At 38.9% G+C, this 24495-nt stretch overlaps 1 protein-coding gene across 1 annotated transcript in view; it reads right to left on the bottom strand.

The window, feature by feature from the left end:
* The window catches only part of LOC136877378 (RRP12-like protein), a 129465-nt gene that overhangs the window by 42461 nt on the left and 62509 nt on the right, over positions 1-24495 (bottom strand). The window contains exons 7-10 of the mRNA XM_067151364.2: positions 21084-21319; positions 13544-13817; positions 3409-3573; positions 3164-3291 (exon numbers count right to left, since the gene is read on the bottom strand). Of these exons, the coding sequence (XP_067007465.2) occupies positions 3164-3291; positions 3409-3573; positions 13544-13817; positions 21084-21319 (803 nt within the window). The remainder of the gene's footprint in view (positions 1-3163; positions 3292-3408; positions 3574-13543; positions 13818-21083; positions 21320-24495) is intronic.

The following is a 24495-nucleotide window of genomic DNA, read 5'->3' as shown; positions in this document are numbered from 1 at the left end:
AGAACAGCAAAAGGATGCAAGGAGGGAGTTTTTATCACAGGGTACAAAATCTATTACAGGATTAAGAAGTATGAATGATAGGTAAAGAAACCATGTATAAAACATATTACATAACCATAAAAATGAATAGGGCAGAAATCCGGTCAAAGACAAAAAGAGGAGAGCAGAACACAGGCGGCAGAAATGAAATTCATGAGAAGAATGGAGCAAAAACAAAATGAGACAAAGTGAGGAATGAGGAAATAGGAAAATAAAGTGGAAAAGTAAAGAGATAAAATAGAGAAAAGGCTTAGTCGGTTTGGACACATTAAAAGGACGAGTGACAGAAGAATGTCAAAACAGACTATGGAATGGCAAATGAAAAGGAAGAGAAGTCGAGTACAACCAAAACTGTGATGGATGGACTTGATCCAAACAATTATTAGACAGCTGAATCTGGACTGGTATACAGTGTCGGATGGAGAGCGGTGAAATGAGAGGAGAAAATGGAGAGGAACCATATCTGCTCCTGCCGGGCCATTGCAGGAAAATAGGAACTGATGACAATTACTGTAATATCATTATAAACAAAAGTGTTGCCGTATGTGATTTTGTAGTTTATTGGTGCAAAGAATGGTCATAACTTATGATGCAATGTATGCTGATATCTTCATTGAAGGATAGGACTGAGACAGTGTCTTGTTCTAGTCCACACTAAAAGCAATAGTGCACACGACATGTCACCAGAGACAGATCTGGATAGACTGTTGTTGAATAGTGTATGTGTTGTATTCTGTAATTTATAATTAATTAGCCTATGTACTCGTGCTTCACTACGGAAATTCTACACTGTATACAGAATTCTAGGTTATGTAGTGTACACATTGTAAGACTATTAAATTGCATAGCTCTTAACGTTACCCTAGAAACGCAACGGAGAAGCCACCAAATGTATTTTCTTATGTGAAGACTGGGTTAGGGAATTTTCACTGTAATGGTAGGCCCTCTTGCCTACCATCAGTCACGATCAAGTTGGGGATTTTTCATTATCATGGCAGACTCTCACTCTCCACCTCCTTTTTACATCCTCAGAAAGACTGTCTTAGTTGTTTTCCCAACTGAAATCAAGGTCATTACAATGACGCCAGTAGGAATGTCGTGATTAAAGAAATATAATATAGATGTTGAATCCCATAGGGAAACTGAAATATTTATCCCGCAGTGGCCTCCACGGTATGCACTAGCCATGCGTCTTGGTGGGATTGCTAAGCACCAACTGATGAGCCCAACTTAGCACACGGGGGCGAAACTCTGCCAACCAGGAATGAGTTAGCTGGAAAATTTATAATGTCCAATAACGGACCATTTATATTGGTATTAAAGAAATACTCGATCAAATGAAAAACCACACATTTTCTCACTTTTAACGAACAGTACTATGCTGCCGATCTAACAGTCCATAGTTCCAAATGTGGAATGACCAGGCTGCAGACAGCCGTAAGCCATGAACACTCCTCTGCTATTATTCCGTTAAGTGTGGACGCTGCTCATTCCAATCAGCGTCTCAGAGTAGGAATTGAATAACTGGAATACTATGATGAACCAGTGTATTACGTACCAGCAGTATCAGAAAATATATGAACCAGAGCATTGGCATGCTAAAGAAGAAAGTTATACTCTGTACGCAGCAGTAATCCCATCTATCGGAGATGAGTGGCAGCATAAGAGACAAAGAATATCACAACAAACAATGGTCAATGTAATGTTATTGTTGATCAATTTTATGAGCTCTCGATGGCCTTCACATTTAGTTTTCTTTAGACCCTGAAATACCACTCTTATCATAGTCGGTACGTTAATGAAATGAAATGGCGTAAAGCTTCGAGTGCCAGGAGTGTCGAGGACAAGTTTGGTTCGCCAGATGCAGGTCTAATACCAATATAGTTAACCTGTTATTGGACATTATAAATTTTCCAGCTAAATCATTCTTGGTTGCCAGAGTTTCGCCCCAGTGTGCTAAGTTGTCCATTAACAGACAAACTATATTGGTACAAATTTACTCATTCGGAACAAATATTTCAGGTTCCCTATGGAAATCTACATCTTTATCATCAGATGCAGGTCTTTCGATTTGATGCACATAGGCGACCTGGGCGTCATGAAAAGGATGAAATGATGATGAAGACGACACATACACCAAGCCCATCTGCCAGCAAAATTAACCAATTACAGTTAAAATTCCAGAGTCTGGCGGTAATCGAACCCGGGACCCCTGTGACCAAAGGCCAGCATGCTAACCACTTAGCCATGGAGCCAGACAAATTTAAAAATAAAATTTTAGGCATCTTCCCCTAAACTACCATTTCATTGAAGGTGAATAAAATTGTTTATAGCTTAGACTATAGTTTCTTATTCCCTGACTCTATATACCAATTTTCACCAAATTCTGTTTACCCATTTTCTCGTTTCTGATATGAACTTAGCAACAAAAATATAAATTCATGAATATCTCTGTTATCATAGCCGCTACTGTAAAAATGTGTAAGACATAAATGATCGGAAACTAAATTCTATATATGTTATTCTAGTTATGTAGTATTTATCGATAGGACCACTAATAACAAAAAAATAGTTGTAAACCAAATTTTAGGCCTTCCCCTAAACAACCATTTCACTCAGCGTGAATAAAATGATTTATAGCCTAAGATTGTAGTGGCTAATTCTGCGATGTTACATACAGATTTTCATTACCTTGAGCTGTTTTCTCATAATGCGCATACAGACAGATAGACAGACAGACAGACAGACAGAAATTACAGAAAAGTAAAAAGATTATTTCCTTGTTACTGTGGAAATGATCGATACAGGAATACCATTCTTTTAAAATTCTGAGCAATGTACAGACAAAACTCTTATTTTATATATATAGATTTTACTTCTGTGTTGTTTACAAATTTATTTCCGTGTATAGTGCTTCCTAAGAATTTACAGTTACGGAGCTATGAAGTGGCTAAATATACTGCACATGACAGAATCAAGTGGAAGAGACTCATCACAGAAGTCAATTAGTCAAATGACTGAATCAACCAACACACACAGCACTCCCTCTCATTTAAACGTTTTTCACACTTCTACACTTTCTTTGTCACAGTCCATGCAAAACATAAAAACACTGATCTTTTACCTGCATACAACAGCAAGTGGTAAGAAGTAATCCACAAAGAATTTTAGTGGTGCTCTTTGAATGTTGTCCTTCAGCACAGGTAACATCCAACTTCGCCTGAATTCAAAATTTGTTTCTTGACCTGTAATCTGAGCAAAGAAATCCAGATCAGGATAATCAAGTAAAATAAAATATTTCTGGACACTTGATGGGATTCATACACCCAAAATATTTGCTAATATGTTGTTTTTAAAAATCTAAATTACCTGGAGAGGAATGAGGGAGAGTACAGCTTCTGGGCCCATAACACGGACAGCTTTTCCCACAGCAAATTCCAGTTCCTTTCTATATGAAAACTGTTCTGAATCTCGTAATTCTCCAAGAGTTTTCAGACATGGCTTAAACAACTGTAGGCATGTTTCACCTGCAGCCTGCAAAAATATGCAGTAGGTAAAATACACTTGAAAACAAATACTAAAAGAAAATACAGTAGGTTGCAGTCAACCAATTTTGTACCCACTGTAATGAAACAATAGCATGAAGAGAAACATTAGTGGTCCAAGTTCATTGTAGATGACTGAATGAAGAAGAACAAAATTACATTACTGTCAAAGAAAAAAGTATTAAATATTTCAGAAAAGTGTAACACATTTTGGAAGTATGAAGAAATGAAATAAGGAACACGGAAAGAAGGGAACTCAACCACTGCAGTAATTCCCTCACCAATAGAAACCTTATTTTTTCCAGATTATTATAGGACAGGAATGGGAGACTCCATTGTTAGGCACATGTGTAGAGGAAAGGAAACCGATAAAGTAACCAGGAATTAAACTATGGCACACGTTAAGGAAATCAGAAGGGAAGCAGGTGGGTTACAAGAATGTAGTAGTTTTCACATTGGTACCAACATATAGTGGAACCTCGATTCTCCATTTTTCGAGGGACCATGAAAATAAAACGTACAACACGGGACAGCGGAAAATCTGGGAATGAATGAAAACCATTAACAATTTGGCAACATCATAAAAATTAAATATGTATAATTATAATCCTACAAAAACACCTAAACAAAACCAAACAGCCCCAATGGGACTTTGCCTGCCAAGCGACCGCTGCTCACCCTGAAGGCCTGCAGATTACGAGGTGACGCATGGTCAGTGTAACAAATCCTCTCGGCCAATATTTCTAGTTCTCTAGATCGTGGTCACCATCTCATCATCAGATAGCTCCTCAATTAAAGGTAATCACGTGGGCTGAGTAGACCTGGAACCAGACTTATATCCAGGTAAAACTGCCTGACCTGGTCGGAATCGAACCCGGGCCCTCTGGATGAGAGGCAGGCATGTTAGACTGCAAAACCGCATTATTTACCAGTATGCAAGTTCAAAATCTCGATACTTTACATCCAATTTTACAGGGGATCTTCGTCAGTTTCCCACGAAAAGTTATTTCAGTCCAGCAACTTTGATTAGCCAAACTCTTTGAAAAATCTAATAATGCCAAGTCAAACGACAATCGACCACAAGTAGTTTTTTATTCTCTCATCTAACAAAATAAAGCACATTAGATACAAAAGCGCCCAACATGATGGCGAAATCCGTTCTTTTCTTAATCTTTCATTGTAATTTTATCTCCGGTATACTGTTCGTAGGCAGTTTCTGGAAAGCTTGTACCGCGTAAATTAGGCCTACATCTACTTTTAAAGGTTATGTTGAACTCGAAAACATGGTTTCGAATGTAAGTATCGATTCTCAAAAGTTTTCTAATGCATTATATTCAATTCTGCTCGTCACTAATCCAATCAAATTGGAAAGATAAAAGAAATATCATCAAAACTTCTGAAATTACAGTTATTTGTGACCTTGAGGTCATCTGAAAAGCGTGCTCGCTGCACATGTCAGTACGAGTTGGAAATGATACAAAACGTTTAAATGTAACATGCGCAATTAAAACGACTTTTCTTGTTGGTATTTTAACACGAAAACATATTCTCAGTCTTACATTAGGACCTAAAGAGTAATAGACAATCCCAAGACCTCCCATGGCTTTCTTTTTTAATGTAAGGTGCAACATCTGTTCTGATCTCACCAACATAAGTGTGTACGATAACATTAAAATACTAAATTTGTGTTAAGAAGGAGCAGTTTCGATTCCTGCCTGAAAGCCCAGTTACTCTACAGTGCCCTGAGGAAAGTGCCGAAAACCTGTTCGGCAGTACGATCGAAAAAATGTAAAAATATAAACATATAATAATAATAATAATAATAATAATAATAATAATAATAATAATAATAATAATAATAATAATAATAATAATAATGTCGTCGCCATAAGACCTCTCTGTGTCGGTGCAACGTAAAGCCCGTAGCAAAAAAAATAATAATAATAATAATGTTATTTGCTTTACGTCCCACTAACTACCCTCTTACGGTTTTCGGACGCGCCGAGGTGTCGGAATTTAGCCCTGCAGGAGTTCTTTTACGTGCCAGTAAATCTACCGACACGAGGCTGACGTATTTGGGCACCTTCAAATACCACCGGACTGAGCCAGGATCGAACCTGCCAAGTTGGGGACAGAAGGCCAGCGCCTTAGCCGCCTGAGCCACTCAGCCCGGCTATAAACATCTAACTCTGGACATAATGTGGACGTTTTAAAAGTGCGAACATTTGACAAAACTAGTTCCGTCTTCAAGCAGAGCTGTCGAAATGTGCTGTGTCTCCTTACAATTGTTGTGGCCACTCTCTGCTTTATGATTTTCCAAGATTCTCTAAACAATACCACCCGAATGCGATGCTAAGATGGTCCCTTATGCAAGTTCACCGCCAATCGCTTCTCCAGTACCGGTACAACACTTGCTCTAATTATAGCAATGACGGGCCGTTAACGCCAAGATACAGAAGTATGCCACAGCTGTCCTTTCGTGAGATACAGTTTGTTAAAAAACGATTGATCGAGGATTTATCGTTGATGGGACTGGAATTTCTGGAAGGTTGATCCGGGAAATCGTTTCTTCAAGGAACGGATAATGCAGGATTTTTACAACATGATTTAATTATGATGCTCGCGGGATCCTGTAATTTGAATGCATATTATTATTTATAAATGCACACACTACCGGCATACTTATATCACTTTATCTTTACAGACTACAAGAACAAACATAGACGAGAGAAGTGTTACCACCGACTACTTCTAAATACATGCTCGAGACCTGCTGTTTGCTGTATTGAAACTTGCCATAGTATATCACAAGTTGGGATATATAACATAACGAAATTTCATCATGACAAAGGCCCACATCAATAAGACGTACACTAGTTTCAAAATGTCCTCGAAGATTACCCTACGTAACTAAAATCAACATTACTTAGAAGGATCTGCACAGAGGACAGAAGAATGGAATCCATATAACAAAAATTGAAAAATTTTAACAAGTGTCTACCTATACGTACAATTTTAATGTGTTGAAACTTTTTAAATGTTATTTTGTGACCTGTGTGTTTTTAATATGTTTTACATACTCATGCTCTATTTATAACTTTTTAACCTGACCACTGATATTTTAATTATATGCTATCATTCCATCCCCCATTAGACATCTGGATGCCTAATACAATAACAACTTGTGTATTGTCTAATGGCTAAAACAAAACATGTACTAGCTGATGATGGCCGTTAAAGAGCCGAAACCGGTACTAGCTTAATCTATTAAAATAAATTGTGTATTGAATGGTGGAAAAACACATTTCTTATCTATAATTTGAATGCATATTCCGGGAAAACGTAGTTTCCGGGAACGGATAATCGAGGTTTCACTGTAGTTGGAGAAGTGTGGGATCTGGTTAATCCTCCATGGGAGAAATTTAAGCAAGCAGGTATATTTTTTAAATATCTGCTTTACATCACATCAACTCAGGTAGGTCTTGTGGCGGTGATGGGATAGGAAAGTGTTAGGAAGCGAACATGGTCTTATTTAACGTACAGCGCCCCCCCCCCCCCCCCTAGCATTAACACTATGAGCCCGGACGTTTCAAGATGGCGTCCCTACCATGTGCCGGCGTAATTTAGACTCTCAGAAAAATATTCACAGTTCTGTCAGTTTTCGCATTATAAATTAACAAATTTATATACATATTGTACAAATAGTGGGCTATCCCACGAAATCAAATAAAAAATGCTTACCTTCAGCATTGGAAAGAAACTTAGGCTACAATATTGGTCCATTCTGATATCCTTGTTCACGCACTTGAATTTCTAATTCACTAGAACCTATCTGTGTCGGTGCGACGTAAAGCCCCTAGCAAAAAAAAAAAAATTCACTAGAAAAGTTTTATAGTTTTTAGTCACTGAATAGAAGAATTACACATTGTTATTCCCAATACTTAGCTTTGGTATGGTAACACTCAAAACATTCTCCTATGCAAAGACCTACGTCACATTTACGACAATATATGGTTGTCATTTTCTTCACAGCACAACCGGTGTTATGTTTGGACTTGTCATTGCAAACCTTGCACGTACGCTGCTTGTCCTTTCTTCGTGCCTACTGCAGGTATTCTGTCTGGAAAATTATCTCTACCTACTAGCCTTCCCGCAGTTGATGCTCGTGATTCTTCAGTAATTTCGGCCCCAACACTACTCACCAAATCATCCGCTAAACGTTCACAAAATTTCGAAAGGGTAAGTTTTTGTGAAGAAGCTTTACGGTACAGTATATAGGCATTCACTATGGCAAGATCAAACAGATGGAAGTATAATTTTTTCCACCACTTGATCGATTTCCTTGTGAATTCATAATATGCCAACAATCGGTCAGATTTATCAACACCAATATTGAATTTGTTATAGTCTACTACTGCTGATGGTTTGGATTTCTCGTGGCTCCCTCTTGCTGCAGGTACTTCAATCATATCATCATGTGCAGTGCTCAGCATATACACGTCTCGAACAACTCGCCACTTTATTGCTAGAAGGTGTTCCTTCTGCAATGACATTTTTCTCACCCTTTTTAAGTTTTTTCGTGAACTCTGATTTTGGCATTCCTTTCCGATTTGGCATCACGGTGCCAGCTGCTTTAGTCTGACAGTCCCACAGATGGTCATAATTATACAGTATAAATCGACTACTTGAGAGATGATTGCAGGCTGTTGCCTCACTATACTTTCGTTCTAAATCTGTGAAGTCATATGATCTATTATTAGAACACACGCACATAAATTTGAGCTTATCTAACCGAAGCGCGCGAGGAGTACGTATGTCAGCAATTACGTAAGATCTAACTGAGCACACGTGGCTACGAAGCATCGTCCCTAAGTTGCACCACCAATCACTATTGATCGACAACACCACCTAACGATAGTAAAGGAAATCGACAACACGCCAAAGCAAAAACTAATTTGATAACGTGAATAGCTTTTGAGTGGCTGAATTTCAAAGATCGTGGTAGTAGTATTACTAACAGCGCCACTCAGGCGCACGCCGCGTGGTAGTAATATTACTACTGGCGGATGCATAGTGTTAACCTGGTGTGGAAATGGGAAAACACAGAACAGAAATTGTTGTCAGTGGGATATTGCACAGGAGGGATACTGAATGGAGGGTGATCAGGAATTTTAATGAGACAATGAAGAGGGTATGTGCTTTTGACAGTGTAGAACAGGTTTGAGCTATGACGCAACAAGAAGGTCATAGCTGATGTATTTCACTTTCTTCGTTGTGTTTTATTGGACTTCGCACAGCACTGTGTCCACTTACTACATTATTTGTTGAATTTATTAAAAATGAAAATCAGTATTAATAAATAACAGGACAGGTTTCACCTACAATATAATAGGCATCTTCAGCCATATTGTTCTTAACATTAAAATTAAAGTGGTAGACTAGACATTACGCTAAACTTAAAATGCTATATAAAATGGCTTATAACATTCAAAGAACTATTATAAGAACACATTTATTTACATAAAATGAGCACTCGAGTGCACTTGACATTTGTGTTGTGTCATTAAAACTTCATAGTGGGTAAAATAACCTTTTTTGGTCATGATTGACAGTTAATATTTGATGATGATGATGATGATGATGATGATGCTTGTTGTTTAAAGGATAAATTTCTAGATGGTTGATCCAGGAAATTGTTTCTTCGAGGAACAGATAATGCAGGATTCTTACAACATGATTTAATTACGATGCTCGCGGGACTGCGTAATTTGAACGCATATTCCGGGAAAACTTAGTTTCCGGGAACGGATAATCGAGGTTCCACTGTAGTTGGGTCATCGGCCCCTAATGGTATGAAATGAGACTAAATGGAACGACAAGTTAAAAGTCCAAAATCCTCCACTGACCAGAATTCAAAACAGGAGGACAAAGAATGAATGGATGGATATGAATTTAAAACAATCGGTGGACCCAACCCGCAATGCCCCACATTCCCAGAAACTAGTGTTAAAAAATAGTATTACTGACCAAGTGCCTGCTTCTAAAGCATAATACTGAATTGATGATGCTTGTAGTCTGAAGGGGTCCAAAATCCAGGTCATCGGCCCCTCATAATGTACTTATTGCTAGGAAAGTAGAACCATGGTATCTGCCATGTTGCAGTACTAATCAAAAGTAGCATAGATTCGCGGTATTCCACACATTATGGTACTACTCACAGGTAATGTAATGCATACATGTAACACAGACCTATGGTGTTCCTCACATTGCAGCACCATTTATAGGAAACGCAAACATATGGTGTTCCTCACATAAGTGTACTAACCACAGGGACTCGTACAATCCCGTGGTGTTCCTCACATAGTAGGTACTAATCACAGGCAAGGCAGACCCATGGTGTCGCTCATATAGTGGTATTAATCACAAGTAATGTAAAACCCAGCCAGAAACACACAATGTTGCTACTAATCACAAACCTATTGTGTACCCAACATAGTGGTACCACACACACGTAAAAGCGACCCATGGTGTTCCATGCGTGATAGTACTATTTACAAGTAGTGTCATGGTTCTAATTCGATCATCCCTTGGTCGCCCCTTTTAGTCGCCTCTTACGACAGGCAGGGGATACCGTGGGTGTATTCTTCGTCTGCGTCCCCCACCCACAGGGAGTTGTGTGTTTGGTCTGCGAGAGCTATTTTATTTCGCTCAAGTCTGCCGGCAAGCTGGTTAGGACCCCCCTATCCGCCACCTGGAAAGTGCCACTTGGGAGTATCACCTCTCTCCCTGCTACGCCAGTGTAGTAGGTTTGAGGTTTTATATTTGAAAGCACTCAGGTACACTTGTATATGTATTTCTAAAACTTGTAACTTCTTAGGATAAAAAATGTTGCTGTTGATTAAGGTTGTGATTGTGGCAATTTAAGATCATGAACTTGTGATGGCATGGTAGCTGGGCTTTGTTTGTATGCATCATGAAGGCAGAGCAGCCCTAGAGTAGAAGAGGGGACTTCAAGAGAAAGTTCTTTCTGTGGCTGGGTATATTTTAATGCAAAAGAAAGTCCCGATATGGTAGGAGAATAGTCCACTTGTATGTCCTCACTTTGGTGCTGACTGCCTAGGTGCTTTTGCATGAGCTTATACGTACTTCAATACGGATTCCAATATGAAATTTATGAATTACTGGTAGAAAAGAAGTTGACTTTTGTTTCTGTTTTAAATTAGAAACTTAGTTTAGTGGTGTATGCAGAACCACTGTGTAGGCAACGACAGAATTTACGATTACGTCTATTTTCCTTGTAGAGCTGCTCTTAATCCAGTCGCTATGTTGCTCTTTGAATTAATGACATACAGTAGATGGTAATTTTCTGTTCAGTTCAGTGTTTTAAGAAATGCGTCATCTTCTACGCAAGCGAACAAGTTGTTTTGATCTGTTGTTTGTTCTTGTCAGTGTCGCTAATATAGAATTTCTTTCACTAGATCTGGTGGCTTTTTTTATACTGTACTAGTTGATGTACCCATGCTTCGCTACGGGATTCTCAGAAAGACTGTCTATGTGGTTTTCCTACCTGAAGTCGTCAGAAGGAATGTAGTGATTAAAAGCAATGTTAGAGGCCTATAAAATACTTGATCAAATTAATAAACCACACATCTTCTCACTTTCAACGAACAGTACTACGGTGCCGATCTTAACAGTCCAAAGTTCCAGTGCTGCAATGACCAGACCTCAGACAGCCGTGAACACTTCTGTGCCATTATTCCTTTAAATATACACACTACTCATTCCAATCAGTGCCTCAGAGTAGGAATTGAATAGCTCGAATGCTATGATGAACCATTTTGTTAACTATCAGTAGTATCAGCTACTTCCCCAGCTACTTCCCGCCAATTTTCAGGCAGGCTGTTATACTCGGTGCGACCAGGTGAGTTGGCTGTGCGGTTAGGGGCGCATAGCTGTGAGCTTGGATCCGGGAGTTAGTGGGTTCGAACTCCACTATCGACAGCCCTGAAGATGGTTTTCTGTGGTCTCCAATTTTCACACCAGTAAAATGCTGAATGCTGGGGCTGTAAAGTAATTAATGTAGGGGCTGTTTCCTTCCCAGTCCTAGCCCTTTCGTATCCCATCGTCGCCATGAGTCCTATCTGTGTCGGCGCGACGTAGAGCAAATTTTAAAAAAACTCTGTATTCAGCAGTAATCCCATCTATCGGAGATGAATGGCAACAGAGACACAAAGCAAATCACAAAAAACAATGGTCAATGTAATGTTATTGTTGATCAATGTTATTAGCTTTCTGTATTGTAGGCCTTCACATTCCGTTTTCTTTCAACTCTGTAATATAAGACCGTCTTATAAAATTAATTATAGCGTAGACTGTAGTTCCTTATTCCCCGACTTTCATTAAATTCTGTTTACCCATTTTCTCGTGATGGCGCTGATATGATCTTAGCAACAAAAATCCATATTCATGAATATCTCCGTTATCATAGCCAGTACGGACAAAATGTATAAGACATATGTGATCGGAAATTTAATACTATGTAGCTTTATTTATATAGTAATTGTCAGTAAGACCACTAATAACACAAATATTCGAGCATTAAATTTTGGGCCTTCCCCTAAACTACCATTTCGCTCAGCGTGAGTAAAGTCATTTATGGCCTAGAGTGTAGCAACTTATTCTCCAACTTTGCATACCGATTTTATTTACGATGGAACAACTAATAACAAATATTTGAGAATTAAATTTTAGGCATTCCCCTAAACTACCATTTCTCTCAGTGTGAATAAGATTATTTATGGCGTAGATTGTAGCGACTTATTTGCTGACTTTGCATACCTATTTTAATTAAGATAGGACCACTAATAACATAAATATTTGCGAATAAAATTTTAGGCCCATTTCTTTAAGGGTGAATAAGATTATTTACAGTTTATATCGTAGCAACTTATTTTAGAACTTTACATACCGGTTTTCATTAACATAGGATCACTAATAACATAAATATTTGAGAATTAAATTTTAAGCCTTCCCCTAAACTACCATTTCTCTCAGCGTGAAAAAGATTATTTATGGCCTAGATTGTAGCGACTTATTCCCGGACTTTACATATCGGTTTTCATTAAATTCTTCAGCCGTTTTCTCGTGATGCGTATACATACATACATACATACATACATACATACATACATACATACAGACATTACGGAAAATTAAAAAATGCATTTCCTTGTTACTATGAACATGACTGATACAGAAATACCAACGTTTTTAAATTTTGAGCAATGTACAGACAAAACTTATTTTATATATATAGATTGGATTCAGGAGTGTCTCATTGGTAAGATGCAAGTTTGCTCACCTTGTGCTTGTGCATTTCAGTGGTGTGATAAATGTTTACTCAGTGTGTTGCTACAACCTATTTCATTGCATTTGACAGGTCATCTTTAACACTGTTACTCATTTAGCACCACCCGGGGGTCAAGTGTAGGGTAATTTGAGATAATACTTACGAACATGAGTAACATAATGGATAAGAAAGAAGTACAACAGATAATAACAATGACAAAATGGAATATATTCGAGATGTGGATTGTAATCCTCACATGAAGCGTGTCGATACAGCATGAAAGTGGAATATTCCTCAGTCTATAATGAATACAATACTCAGCAAAAGGAAACTTGTGAGAGAGACAGTTTCCTGGACTGGAAAGCAAGTTATTCAAGTGGTTCAAGCAAGTCCGTGCTTCAAACTTACCCATCAATGGAACCGTGATTCAAGTACAAGCCTGTAATTTAGCAGAGGAGATGGGCATCACTGACTAAAACTTCAAATGGTTGGATCAAGAGGTTCAAGAATCAGCACCAGCTGGTGTTCAGATGCGTGTGGGGTGAGGCTTCTAGCGTGATGACTATGATGATGATAAAATATGGGTATTTCAAACATCACAATTATTTACCTCAAAGAGTACAGCTAAGAGATGCAGAACATGCTGCCATGCTGAATGATACTGATATTGCAGCCCAGCAGTGACAGTGGTGATCACTTTTTCAATGTTGTGCTGGTATAATGAGGATGTATCTGGGGAGCATGCTTGATGAACACAAGATTGCACCACAGCTTCCATAGCTCGTGTGGCACCACTCATCACCTCAGGTTTCTCTGCCAACCACAGCTGAGTGAGTACAATGAAGAGACGTGGTAAATTTGCACAGCACAATGACAGGTCACACCTGCAAACAGGAAAAAAGCTCTAAAATTACGAGTACAGAAATTAAAAGACAAACTGGAGCAAAACAGATTGAAATGGTTTGGACATGTCAAACGAATGAATGAAGTAAGACTAACAGGACGAGCACTGGACGGACGGAAGATAGGAAAGAGAGGACAAGGAAGAATAAGAACGCGGTAGATGGACTTGGTGTAGAGTAGCATTAGAAAACGAAACATGGATTGGAACATTGTATCGGAAGAAGAATGGTGGAACGACAGAACAAAGTGGAGAGGAATCATATTTGCTCCCACCTGGTGTCAGCTGGAAATGGGAAATGATGACGATGATGATGACTATCAAAATTCCATTGCTCTAGTTACACAATACAGTTGAGAGCGTTTGAATGAACATAGGAAACCCACGACTTTCCTGCTTCTGATTTTTATGGAAATTAGTAATAATGTGTGCAATGAAGTAAAAGTAACATCCATGAAGTAAACTGTTATTTCTGTCATCCATTTTACCAGTGAATGTTTACAGGTTGCCTAACTACTGGGAGGTGTTCAAAGTTTTCCTTTCAATAACTCGAGACAGAAACAGCTCCAAAACAAACTGCTTCATGGATGTTATTTTTACCTCAACACACACTTTATTACTAAGTTTCACAAAAATTAGATGTGAAAAAGTCGGAGGTTCCCTTGTAAGAACCAGCTGTGCTGCATTTTTCCTATCAGTGGCACGACAACCACCTGCCAAGATCAATGTACCGGAGGTGTGCACAAATCTGTACCGACCAAGGATGCATGGCAAGCTTATTAGTAAGTGCCTATCAAAAGATGCATATGCAGATTGTATGCTGTTCTGTTTTGTGTATTAAATCACGAAGTGTCTTATAGCACAGTACAGTACAGCCAAAACTGGTTAAGACATTTTTGTGGGGACCGAAAAAAAGAAAATAAAAGAAAACTTCATATAAAGAGGAAAAGTGCTAAAAAAATATATATATATTAAAGTTAAGTTTCAGAGTAAAAATAATTATGATAAAAACAAACAAGTGTTTACCATCATAATGAACTGAATAACAACATAATACATTTTAACCCCACCAACATAATAGAACATCAAGGAAAACAGTTAATGGAAAGGCAAACTATACACGTTGGTTTTTTCATAAAAATTATAAAATGCACAAAAATGGTCAAGAATATGATTTAGAATAAAGAAAAATACACAGTGACTTGCATATTATATGCAAATCTTTTCTTGATACCAGGTTTTACGGGGTTGAAGTGTAGGGAGGGAGCTCTCCCAGTTCCGGTTATACTGCCAACTGAATGGAAATGAAATCTGAATTGAATCGATAATATGATCGACCGATATGAATTTTCTAAACTTTTATTATCTTAAGCCAACAACTGTGTCACACACACATTATATAACATTTCTTGATGCGAATCTTGTTCCTAGCATGAATTCTATAGTTTGGCTTTGCTGTGTAAACAACAACATTACTAGTACGTAAAGTGTATGCCAGATGTCTCACGGCAATGCATAACCGATTCATAGTTCGTGTTTCAAAGGTTGCCGATACGAATCTCAAAGATAACCGAGGTCTACCGATTCAGCACTAGGGTGCTCAGGTATCGAGAAAAGGTTTGTGTATAGTATCATTACTTGCATGCAAGAAACTTATCTAATGTAGACTGCTTCTTCTTTCATTCCAAATTACACACAAGAGTATCGAATTTGGTAACGTAATCCATTACACTGTCATCCACGACAAAACATGATACATAACATCACACTATGTCCATAGCTTCTACCACTGCCGAATACGTTTGTACTGCTGCACAGATCTCACCGGTTTCATTTTCATCCTCGGATTCTTGCTTGTTAATGTCTTTATCAATCATCTGCTGTTCATGAATTTAGTCAACCATCTGCACCTCGCGCCGGCCCCGTGGTGTAGGGGTAGCGTGCCTGCCTCTTACCCGGAGGTCCCGGGTTCGATTCCCGGCCAGGTCTGGGATTTTTACCTGGACCTGAGGGCTGGTTCGAGGTCCACTCAGCCTACGTGATTAGAATTGAGGAGCTATCTGACGGTGAGATAGCGGCCCCCGTCTAGGAAGCCAAGAATAATGGCCGAGAGGATCCGTCGTGCTGACCACACGACACCTCGTAATCTGCAGGCCTTCGGGCTGAGCAGCGGTCACTTGGTAGGCCAAGGCCCTTCAAGGGCTGTAGTGCCATGGGGTTTGGTTTTGGTTTATCTGCACCTCGCAAGTGACAACACTGTCATCGCATTCAACATACGAAGCAAAATTCACGCCGTCTTCATCTGTCCCAAGCTGACTACTTTCTTCATCCATATGATCAGTGCTTTCCATTATTTCCATTGAAACATCATCAGTGGCTGAGCGAACAAAGCTTGCTTTGCGGAAACAGTTTTGAATTGTGGTCTCATTTACAGATGCCCAAGCAAATTTTAGGAAATGCATGGCATCCAGAATTGAGATTTTAACTGAAGCCATTTTGAGGAAAACCAACCTCTTCTGCACGAGCATCTTTCTATATTTCTGCTTCAAAAACAGGATGATGCCCTGGACCACCGGTTGGAGATGGCTTGTACAATTTGCGGGAAGAAACGCTACACATACATATCTCAAATAAGATGTATCAAATGGGTGCACAAGCACATCGGTCAATGAACAATACGATTTTCCTCTGTCGCACTCCCATTCTGGCATCAAATGATTACAAGAAGTTCTCAAATATTGATGATGTCATCCAAGCATGGAAAGGTACGTACATTCTTAAAACTGCACGGATTCTTCCATTTCCTTATTATGAGCGCCGACAATTTCTCTGTACCAAACTCGTTGCAGCATAATAGCACTGTCAGTCTCTCTTTACTCTTCTCTCCATGGCATTTCTCACCCTTGAACGTGTACATTTTATCAGGAAGAAGGTGGAAAAATAGCCCCGTTTCATCTGCATTAAAAACATCATCAGGGCCACAGTCCTTTAAAATTTCCGGCAGTGTCGTATCTCAGGAGAATAATGAGGTTATCCACCTTTCCATACACTATAAGTAAAATGACAAAGAGATTTTAAATCATATCACTATTTAAGGGACCGATTTCTACCCAACCACAGGGGTCATCCTCAGCCTTATAATTCTAAACATCGGCAAGTTACACAATGCATGTACAATCATTAAAATCCCTTACCGTATACATTAGCACTAGACATAAAACACACATTAAATTATATAATGACAAAATAGAAAACACTTAACACACCAGATATCGTATCTCTCCAAGTCTGAACAGTATCAATACTGACAATGCAGCCTCCCCACATACAGATTTGTATGAAAGTTTAATTCATTTGTTTTTTTTAAAAACCTTGTAGCCATCCATTAGATGCCTTGAAGTTAGATAATCCCATTTTGGCAACTAAATGTGATGCCTTGGCCTGACTCACTGTTTCATCAATAGGAATATTCGAAGCTCAAGCTTGTTTAAACCATTTCACCAAACACCTTCTAAATCTGGAAACTCATTTAGCTGCTTCTCCCTGCCAGACAAGCGCACAATCTTCTTTTGGTTGCTTACAATTGTGTTTAAAGTCGTCGTAGGAATGTCCAACATCTGGGAGATTTGCACACATATCAAGTGTGAATTAGCATCCACTTTCTCAATAAACTTTAATTTTTCATCATTTGTAAACTGTCTAGCTTTCTTCTTTTCCATAACTGAATGTCCTGCAAACCACTATGTGTAAGTACAGTAGGCCTAATTTACGTACACTGTTACACATTTCACTTACGAACGTAAAAGTAAGCACCAACACATCAGACGAGCTGCTACTGCTGCGCAATCCAAACCACCACACCAAAAACTGGCTTGGAACTGATGTTCCCTGCAGCAGTAGGCCAATATGCCACAAAGCTATGTAGTCCGGGGCCATGAAATTAAGTTCTCTACTAAATCCTTACCCAGGCTAGTTGCCGTTGGCGCGTTGGGCGCACAACATGGCTGCAAACGCTAATTTAAATTCCTTATGATGGGAGTTACAAACATAATAAAGAGTGACGTAAATGTGTTATTCAGGTTTCTTTAGCATGTATTTAATAGGACAGGACTGGGACTTTGGAATAATGGCATAATAATCAGGGAAATGAGCTAGAGAGGGAAGTTTTAACCAGTTTCAAATGTATATGTTCACTAGTACACAACGCACGCTTATTTGTGTGCATTAACTCGGTCAACCTATCAAGTCCAAACACATTCTGAAGAAGGATTCCCAGGTGTAGAAGTTCCTCGGAGTACAGACAGCGTAGAGTTATCATTGCAGTAAAATGAAGACTACACTGGTCAACGTTTGGAAAATTCTCAAAAAAAAAAAAAAAAAAAAAAGAAAAAAAAAAAAAAAGAAAGAGGAAAAATGTCCTTAGGCATCATTTACAACAAACAAGAATGTTGTACAGCTCTGCATGCATGAGTATTAAACTGTTAAAAGTTAAAACCAAGCAAAATAATATTTTTCTTGCAAAAGGCCTGGTGCCAAAATAAGTGGGCAGTGAAGATGGGCAATTTCAGGATCTCCCTTCATACCATAGGTAACAAACTATTGAAGGACTCATTCATGGTTTTGATGTCTCTTTAATATCCAAGTCTAAAAACATTATACATAGTTATTAATCCTTATTATCGAAAGTTCAAACATCCAATTCAAAATTTTTAATGTTAACCTTTCCAGTGCTAGACGCTGTGATTGTGGTGCTAAACAGGAAGTGCTACCATTGCAGCATTCAATGCACAACTTCTATGACGATGTTACTATATTGTTTTTACAAGAGTTTTGATAAAAGAAAGGAATGTAACTACCCGCAATGTGAAAGCATGATTGACCTTGTCAAGTCAAGCAGAATGAGTTTTACAAGAAATAAACCAGATACATGATGATGAAATTTATGATCCTATTTCTGAGTTATTCCGTGAAAGCGAGTTGAATAGCAAGTTTATAGAGGTTGAAATAGAGAGTGGAAGCAACATGGAGACTCCTGTTGCTACAGCTGTAGGCAATAAAAGGTAGCTGAAGTTGCTGACAGTGGCTAGGAAGCAGATGATTTTTATCCTGCTATTCACGCTTCTTTCCTACTTGTTTAACATTGTACTGACACACTGAAGGTTTTCTGTGATGGAAGGATGGGAAAGGGCTAGGACTGGGAGGTAAGGGCTGTGACTTTAATTAAGCTACAGCCCCAGCATTTACCTGGTATGAAAATGGGAAACTATGGAAAACCATCTTCAAGCCTACCAACGATAGGATTCGAACCCACTATCTCCCGAATACAAGCTCACAGCTGCATGCCCCTAAACGCACGGCCAACTCGCACGATGATTCACTGTTTTGATCGTACAGAAACTAAATTGTTTTTTCAATTACACAATTTGTAAACAGCATCAAAATGAATAATAAAACCTACTGTTGCCATGTGATCATGAACATTATAACTTAGAACTTAAAGGGTTAAATGCCAAGGTAGAACATTGAAAATGTCAACCAAATACTGAATGGCATCTGCAGTGCCCCTAGTTCATAAATTCTGATACATACTATTACTTAAGGGCTTATTATAAAAATGTAGGATTGAAGCAAGTTCAAATCTGGTCCCACTCCTTGGCTGAATGATCAACATTGAAGCCTTCGGTTCAGAGGGTCCCGGGTTCCATTCCCGGCCAAGTCGGGGATTTTAATACTGTCTGATTAATTGTTCTGGCTCGGGACGGGGTGTTTGTGTTTGTTCCAACACTTTCCTCTTCATATTCATACCATATACTATGCTACCAACCACCACAGAAACACGCAATAGTGATTAAATCCCTCCATATAGGGTAGGCGTCAAGAAGGGCATCATCATCATCATTTCCCAACTCCAGTTTCCTGGGTGTGGTGTACAAGTGCTCACCAACACCTTCTGTCTTCATACATCATCTGTTCCAGTACATCCTCCCATTTGTCATCTCTCCTTCACATCTGATCTTATAGTCTCTATCCAGCATTTTCTTGATCTTCCCTGTGGTCTTCTTCCTATGAGATTAAGGTCAAAATATTTTCTGGCAGGTCTTTTCCTGTTCAATCTCATTATGTAGAATTACCATTGAAGTCTGTGTTTCTTTACAACACTGGTAAATGCAATCACAAGATTTCTTCCATATTCCCAGTACTTTTCTGTCAGCATTTTTACTGCAAAGATAAGATTAACAGTATTTCGACCTTTCCTGAACCCGTGTTGTTTTTCCTCAAGCAAAGGTTCCACTACCTTCCTAAGTCTCATTTCTATGATCTTTTCCAGCAGTTTCAGAGTGTGTGACAACAGCGTGATGCCTCTATAATTTCCACATTTCCGTCGGTTGCCATTACTGAACAGTGGGATGATAACTCCTTTACTCCAATCTTCTGGGATTTTGTTTCCTTCCCAAATCACTGATAACACACTATATAGCCAATTCTAGCCTGGTATTCCAGCTGCCTTTATCATGTCTGAGCTGAGATCATCAAAGCCTGGGCACCTCCCATTTTGCATGCTCTTTAGTGCTGTTTCTACCTCAAGCCATGTTAATGGGTATTTGTTGTTTTTGGCTTCATCTACACTACAGTCATTTGTGGTGGTGTTGCCCCCATCTCCATTTAACAGCATGTTGAAGTACTTCTTCATTTCATCCCTGATCCCTTCCTCTGTTCATATTAAGCTACCATCATCTGTTTCTAGTGCAAGGATGTTAATATATTCATTTCTTTTAGTGTTTACTATTTTGTATGTTTCCTACTTCCTTGACCATCTTCCTCTATCCTTGTAGTAAAGTCATCCCAGCACTTTCCCTTTTCTTCCTGGATCAGTCCTTTTTACAGGGCCAAATCCACATGTGTGACACAGTTCGCACCCGCAACCCCACAAGTTTGGGAAAATCGGTAGAAAAAGAAAAAGAACCAAGTTCAAATCTGAAAAATATGAGGCAAAAGAATTTTAGTATCATAAAAATTAATACACCAGTCTGTTAAATGTTTAGGATTATCCATCATCAGCATTGCCACATAATATTATGCAGTGAATGTCCAAATAAAGAACTGCAACCAGTTCAAATATATTGGCAAAACAAGTTTAGAAACAAATCTTAAGGTATATGGGACAATGAAAGCATTGGACAAGGATAGATAGTGTATACACCGCAACAAACTCGTCAACATTATCACTACATCACAGCAATTAACTTACCTTCCAAGATTAACATATCCTTCTTGCATGACTGCAACCCAAGCAAGAGTTGGCTGTGTATCACTAGCAGCAGGCTGGTAATCAAACAGAGCAGTTATCAGCTGAGCATTGAGAGATGCTGGTAGTGAGGTGACAGGAGGCTGAGATACAAAGAGTCCATACAGCGCCTGCATGCCACACGATGTCACCAAAATGTTGCCCAGTGTCATCACCTTCAGGATACTCTCACAGGTGGCCTGAATGAATATCAATAACACCATGCATTATTCTACGAACAGCAATGGATACCATACCATATTTACTCATGTATTAGACTCCCTTTTTTTCCACATTTACAGCCAAAAATAGTAAGGGGGGTCCATATGCGATAACCCCAAATTTTGTGCAGTTAACATAGGACTTCTAGGCTATAAAGAGTTATAAATTGTACATGTAAACATTCTACACTATTCTTTAACAAACCTATGAATGTATTTGAGTTATACTGGCTATTTTTGTTGGAAGGCAGTATTTCTAAATGTAAAAAGACAATAAATGGTGAACGTGAATTTTAGGCCTACATATAAAGTAAATATAGTCGGCTTTAGTTACTCATATCATGTCATTCATTTCATCTCATTAATTCCTCTGACGAGGATGACGTCAGGAAGGGCATACAGTCGTAAAAACTCGCTATGAAGATTTGTCTCACTTCATACTCAACCACGTAAGGAAAAGGGGTAAGGGTATCGTATCATCATATTATGCAATATTGATACAAAATAACTTCAAGGTCAGTCATTTGTCTCTGTCAGCTGAGCAGTAGGCCCACCACACAGTAAACCTGATCACTGCTTTCATTGATTTCTTTGATTATCGTCTTGTGCCGCCAACTTCCCTGCTACCGGCGTGTCATTATTCCAAATGACATCATCTTCACTGCCATCTCGTCAGCCATGCACTGCAGTCGAAAGCACTTGAGGTCCCATCTTTTTGAAACTTTTAAAAATAATTTTAGAGTCCAAACAGTGTGAATCTATTCCCAAATGGTTTCTGGAGATGGTTTCTGATATTCCCAGTTGGTGTATGTGTAGCAAAAGCCACTCCTTCCGAACAAAGCCGTGCTGTAGAAAGTGTGCCAAACCACAAGCTGATAACTAGCGTATGTTACGAGTTGTACATCTGAATACATAGTGACTGGAAGCATTCTTTGGATAACTGCAGCTGTTGAAAGCCAGACCCTTATTTTTAACTATATTTCATGCTTGTTCTCTACATTTATCACATCAAGATTTGCCTAAACAGCTGTAAAAGAAATAAGAAAGACCTAAAAGGTTAGGTATACCATCAAGTGTCCGGATAGTGCCAGAAGTTCCATGACGGAAAGAATAAAAATAAATAACAGGAAAGTTTGCCGCATTTATGCATATCTACAGGTGTGGCAGTAATGCGTTTTATGATCATAATGTCTAATTTCGTACATTCATTGTCTCCAGTCGTATATCCAGCCTGCTTCCACAGTTTGGTTACTAATGAGTCTTCTCCCGATGCTTTGTTGGTTTTCAAAGACTGAATGATTTTTACCACTTCTTCTTTAGTCTGTGGTTGAGAGTTTGGTTGCTTAATGTTGTCTTGAAAAGCGAAGAATGCATCATGTGATTCACAGTTAAAGAGATTCTCAATGTACTTTGCCAGAAGGTGGCAGTTGTCTGAATCATCATAAGCTATCTTCCCATCTGAACCTCTGAAGTGGAGGCTGGTTGAGTTATAGTGACTGAGATTCCATTTAAAGATTCTGTAGAATTTTCTGCAGTTGTTGTTCTTGAAAGTCTTTATCCAACTGCGTCAATAGCTGCCTCTGTGGATCCATGGTATTTTATCAGCCTCCGGATCCCAAGATAGCGGTTTCAAACCTGGCAGAGGTAGGCTTGATTTTTGAAGGGAGGAAGAAAGTCCATTTGACACTCCATGTCGTACAATGTCGGCATGTAAAAGATCTCTGGTGAGCCATTTGGTGTTTACCCGACAAAATTAATTAAATCTCAGCCACAGACGCCCAAGAGAGTTTCGTTTTACTTGGTCTGCCATCTAGTAGGCCTTGAGGAAAACAAAACGTCAAAATTGATGAGCAGCCAGCCAGATGGCGTCAAATTGAAATGTCTGCACACGGCAGCTGAGGCCATAAGATTATCATTATTAATTATTTACTGAGTCAATTGGTCCTTTGTGAACTGACGTTTTACTTGTCTGATGGTTCTGGCAGTCAACTTCAGTTGCTCTATGAACTTATATACCTGTTGTACTGTATCTTCTGCGAGTTCCACTTGAGCCACTGTCTGTCTGTCTCCACGTTACCGCTTCCTCGCAGGTATTTGTCCATCAGGCATGCTTTTTCTGTTTTAGTAATGGAACAGTCTCGGTAGCAACTTTCACTAGGTTGTCCCTCAATCCATTCCAAATGCTACATTTGAGAGCTTCTAATTTCTCTGTGAACTGATTGCACGATGAAAGTTTCTCTAAATCAAACTTAGTAAACTTGAGTGATATGTTTTTCATAGTGTTCCAAGGTAGGAATTGTAGCGTGAAGAACGTTTTCTCTCCTCCACCTTCGTCTTATTTTATCTGTGTTCTTCGTCTGTGATCGTGCCTGCAAGCTGAGTTTTGTGTTCTTATTTGTACGTGTTATACTGTATGATGTATTCTTTGGATTGCCCTTTTCTTCCTTAAATAAAAGTCTGGTCCTCATCCCCTTATGGCCTCAGGATAAAGGGAAGTTTCTTATCGTCCTGGGGTATTTACCCGCCTTAAGATGGCTATCTTCCTCTTGGCTAGCGCTCGATCTTGTGGTCATTCTGGCTTATTAGCTCGTTCGCTGCACACTAACAGGCAGGTCCTGCCGCAGCCTCGAACTGAGTACTCACTAGACATGGAGGTAAGACTTATAGATTTTTCCCCTTGTGTAGCTCGATATGAGGAGTTTGAGGAAGTGGATCGCAATCTTTAAGCTATGTATATGTTGAGTAGGTGTAAAGCCCCAGTTAATGATAAGTTTTAAAAGGGTTCTCGGCCCGTGTATACTTCACTCTTAAATATGGTATGGATGTTAGATTTATATTATGGTCTTACGACCTATGTTTCGCTTGAATATGGACAGATCAGTTTTAATTGTTGTTTGTAAATTTAAAGTTGCATGAAGTCCTTCCTTTGAGAAGTTTAAAGGATCTGTGTAAATGAGTAAAGTTACTGAGTATGTGAAAGCACTTGAATGTTTTGGTAAATAGGGCGAATGTCACGGTACTTTTTATTATTTCTAGTTGTAATGAGTTTACTTTCGAGGCATATGCTTTCGCGCAGCATTGCTAAGTCTACGATTATTTTGGCAATCTGGGATACCAAGAGACCCTACAATTGGTATTTGTGAGAAGGCAATGTC

This window comes from Anabrus simplex, chromosome 7 (assembly GCF_040414725.1).
Source record: "Anabrus simplex isolate iqAnaSimp1 chromosome 7, ASM4041472v1, whole genome shotgun sequence".
Taxonomy (NCBI): domain Eukaryota; kingdom Metazoa; phylum Arthropoda; class Insecta; order Orthoptera; family Tettigoniidae; genus Anabrus; species Anabrus simplex.
Note: the sequence above shows the minus strand (reverse complement) of the source record. Positions and strands in the feature narration are given on the sequence as shown.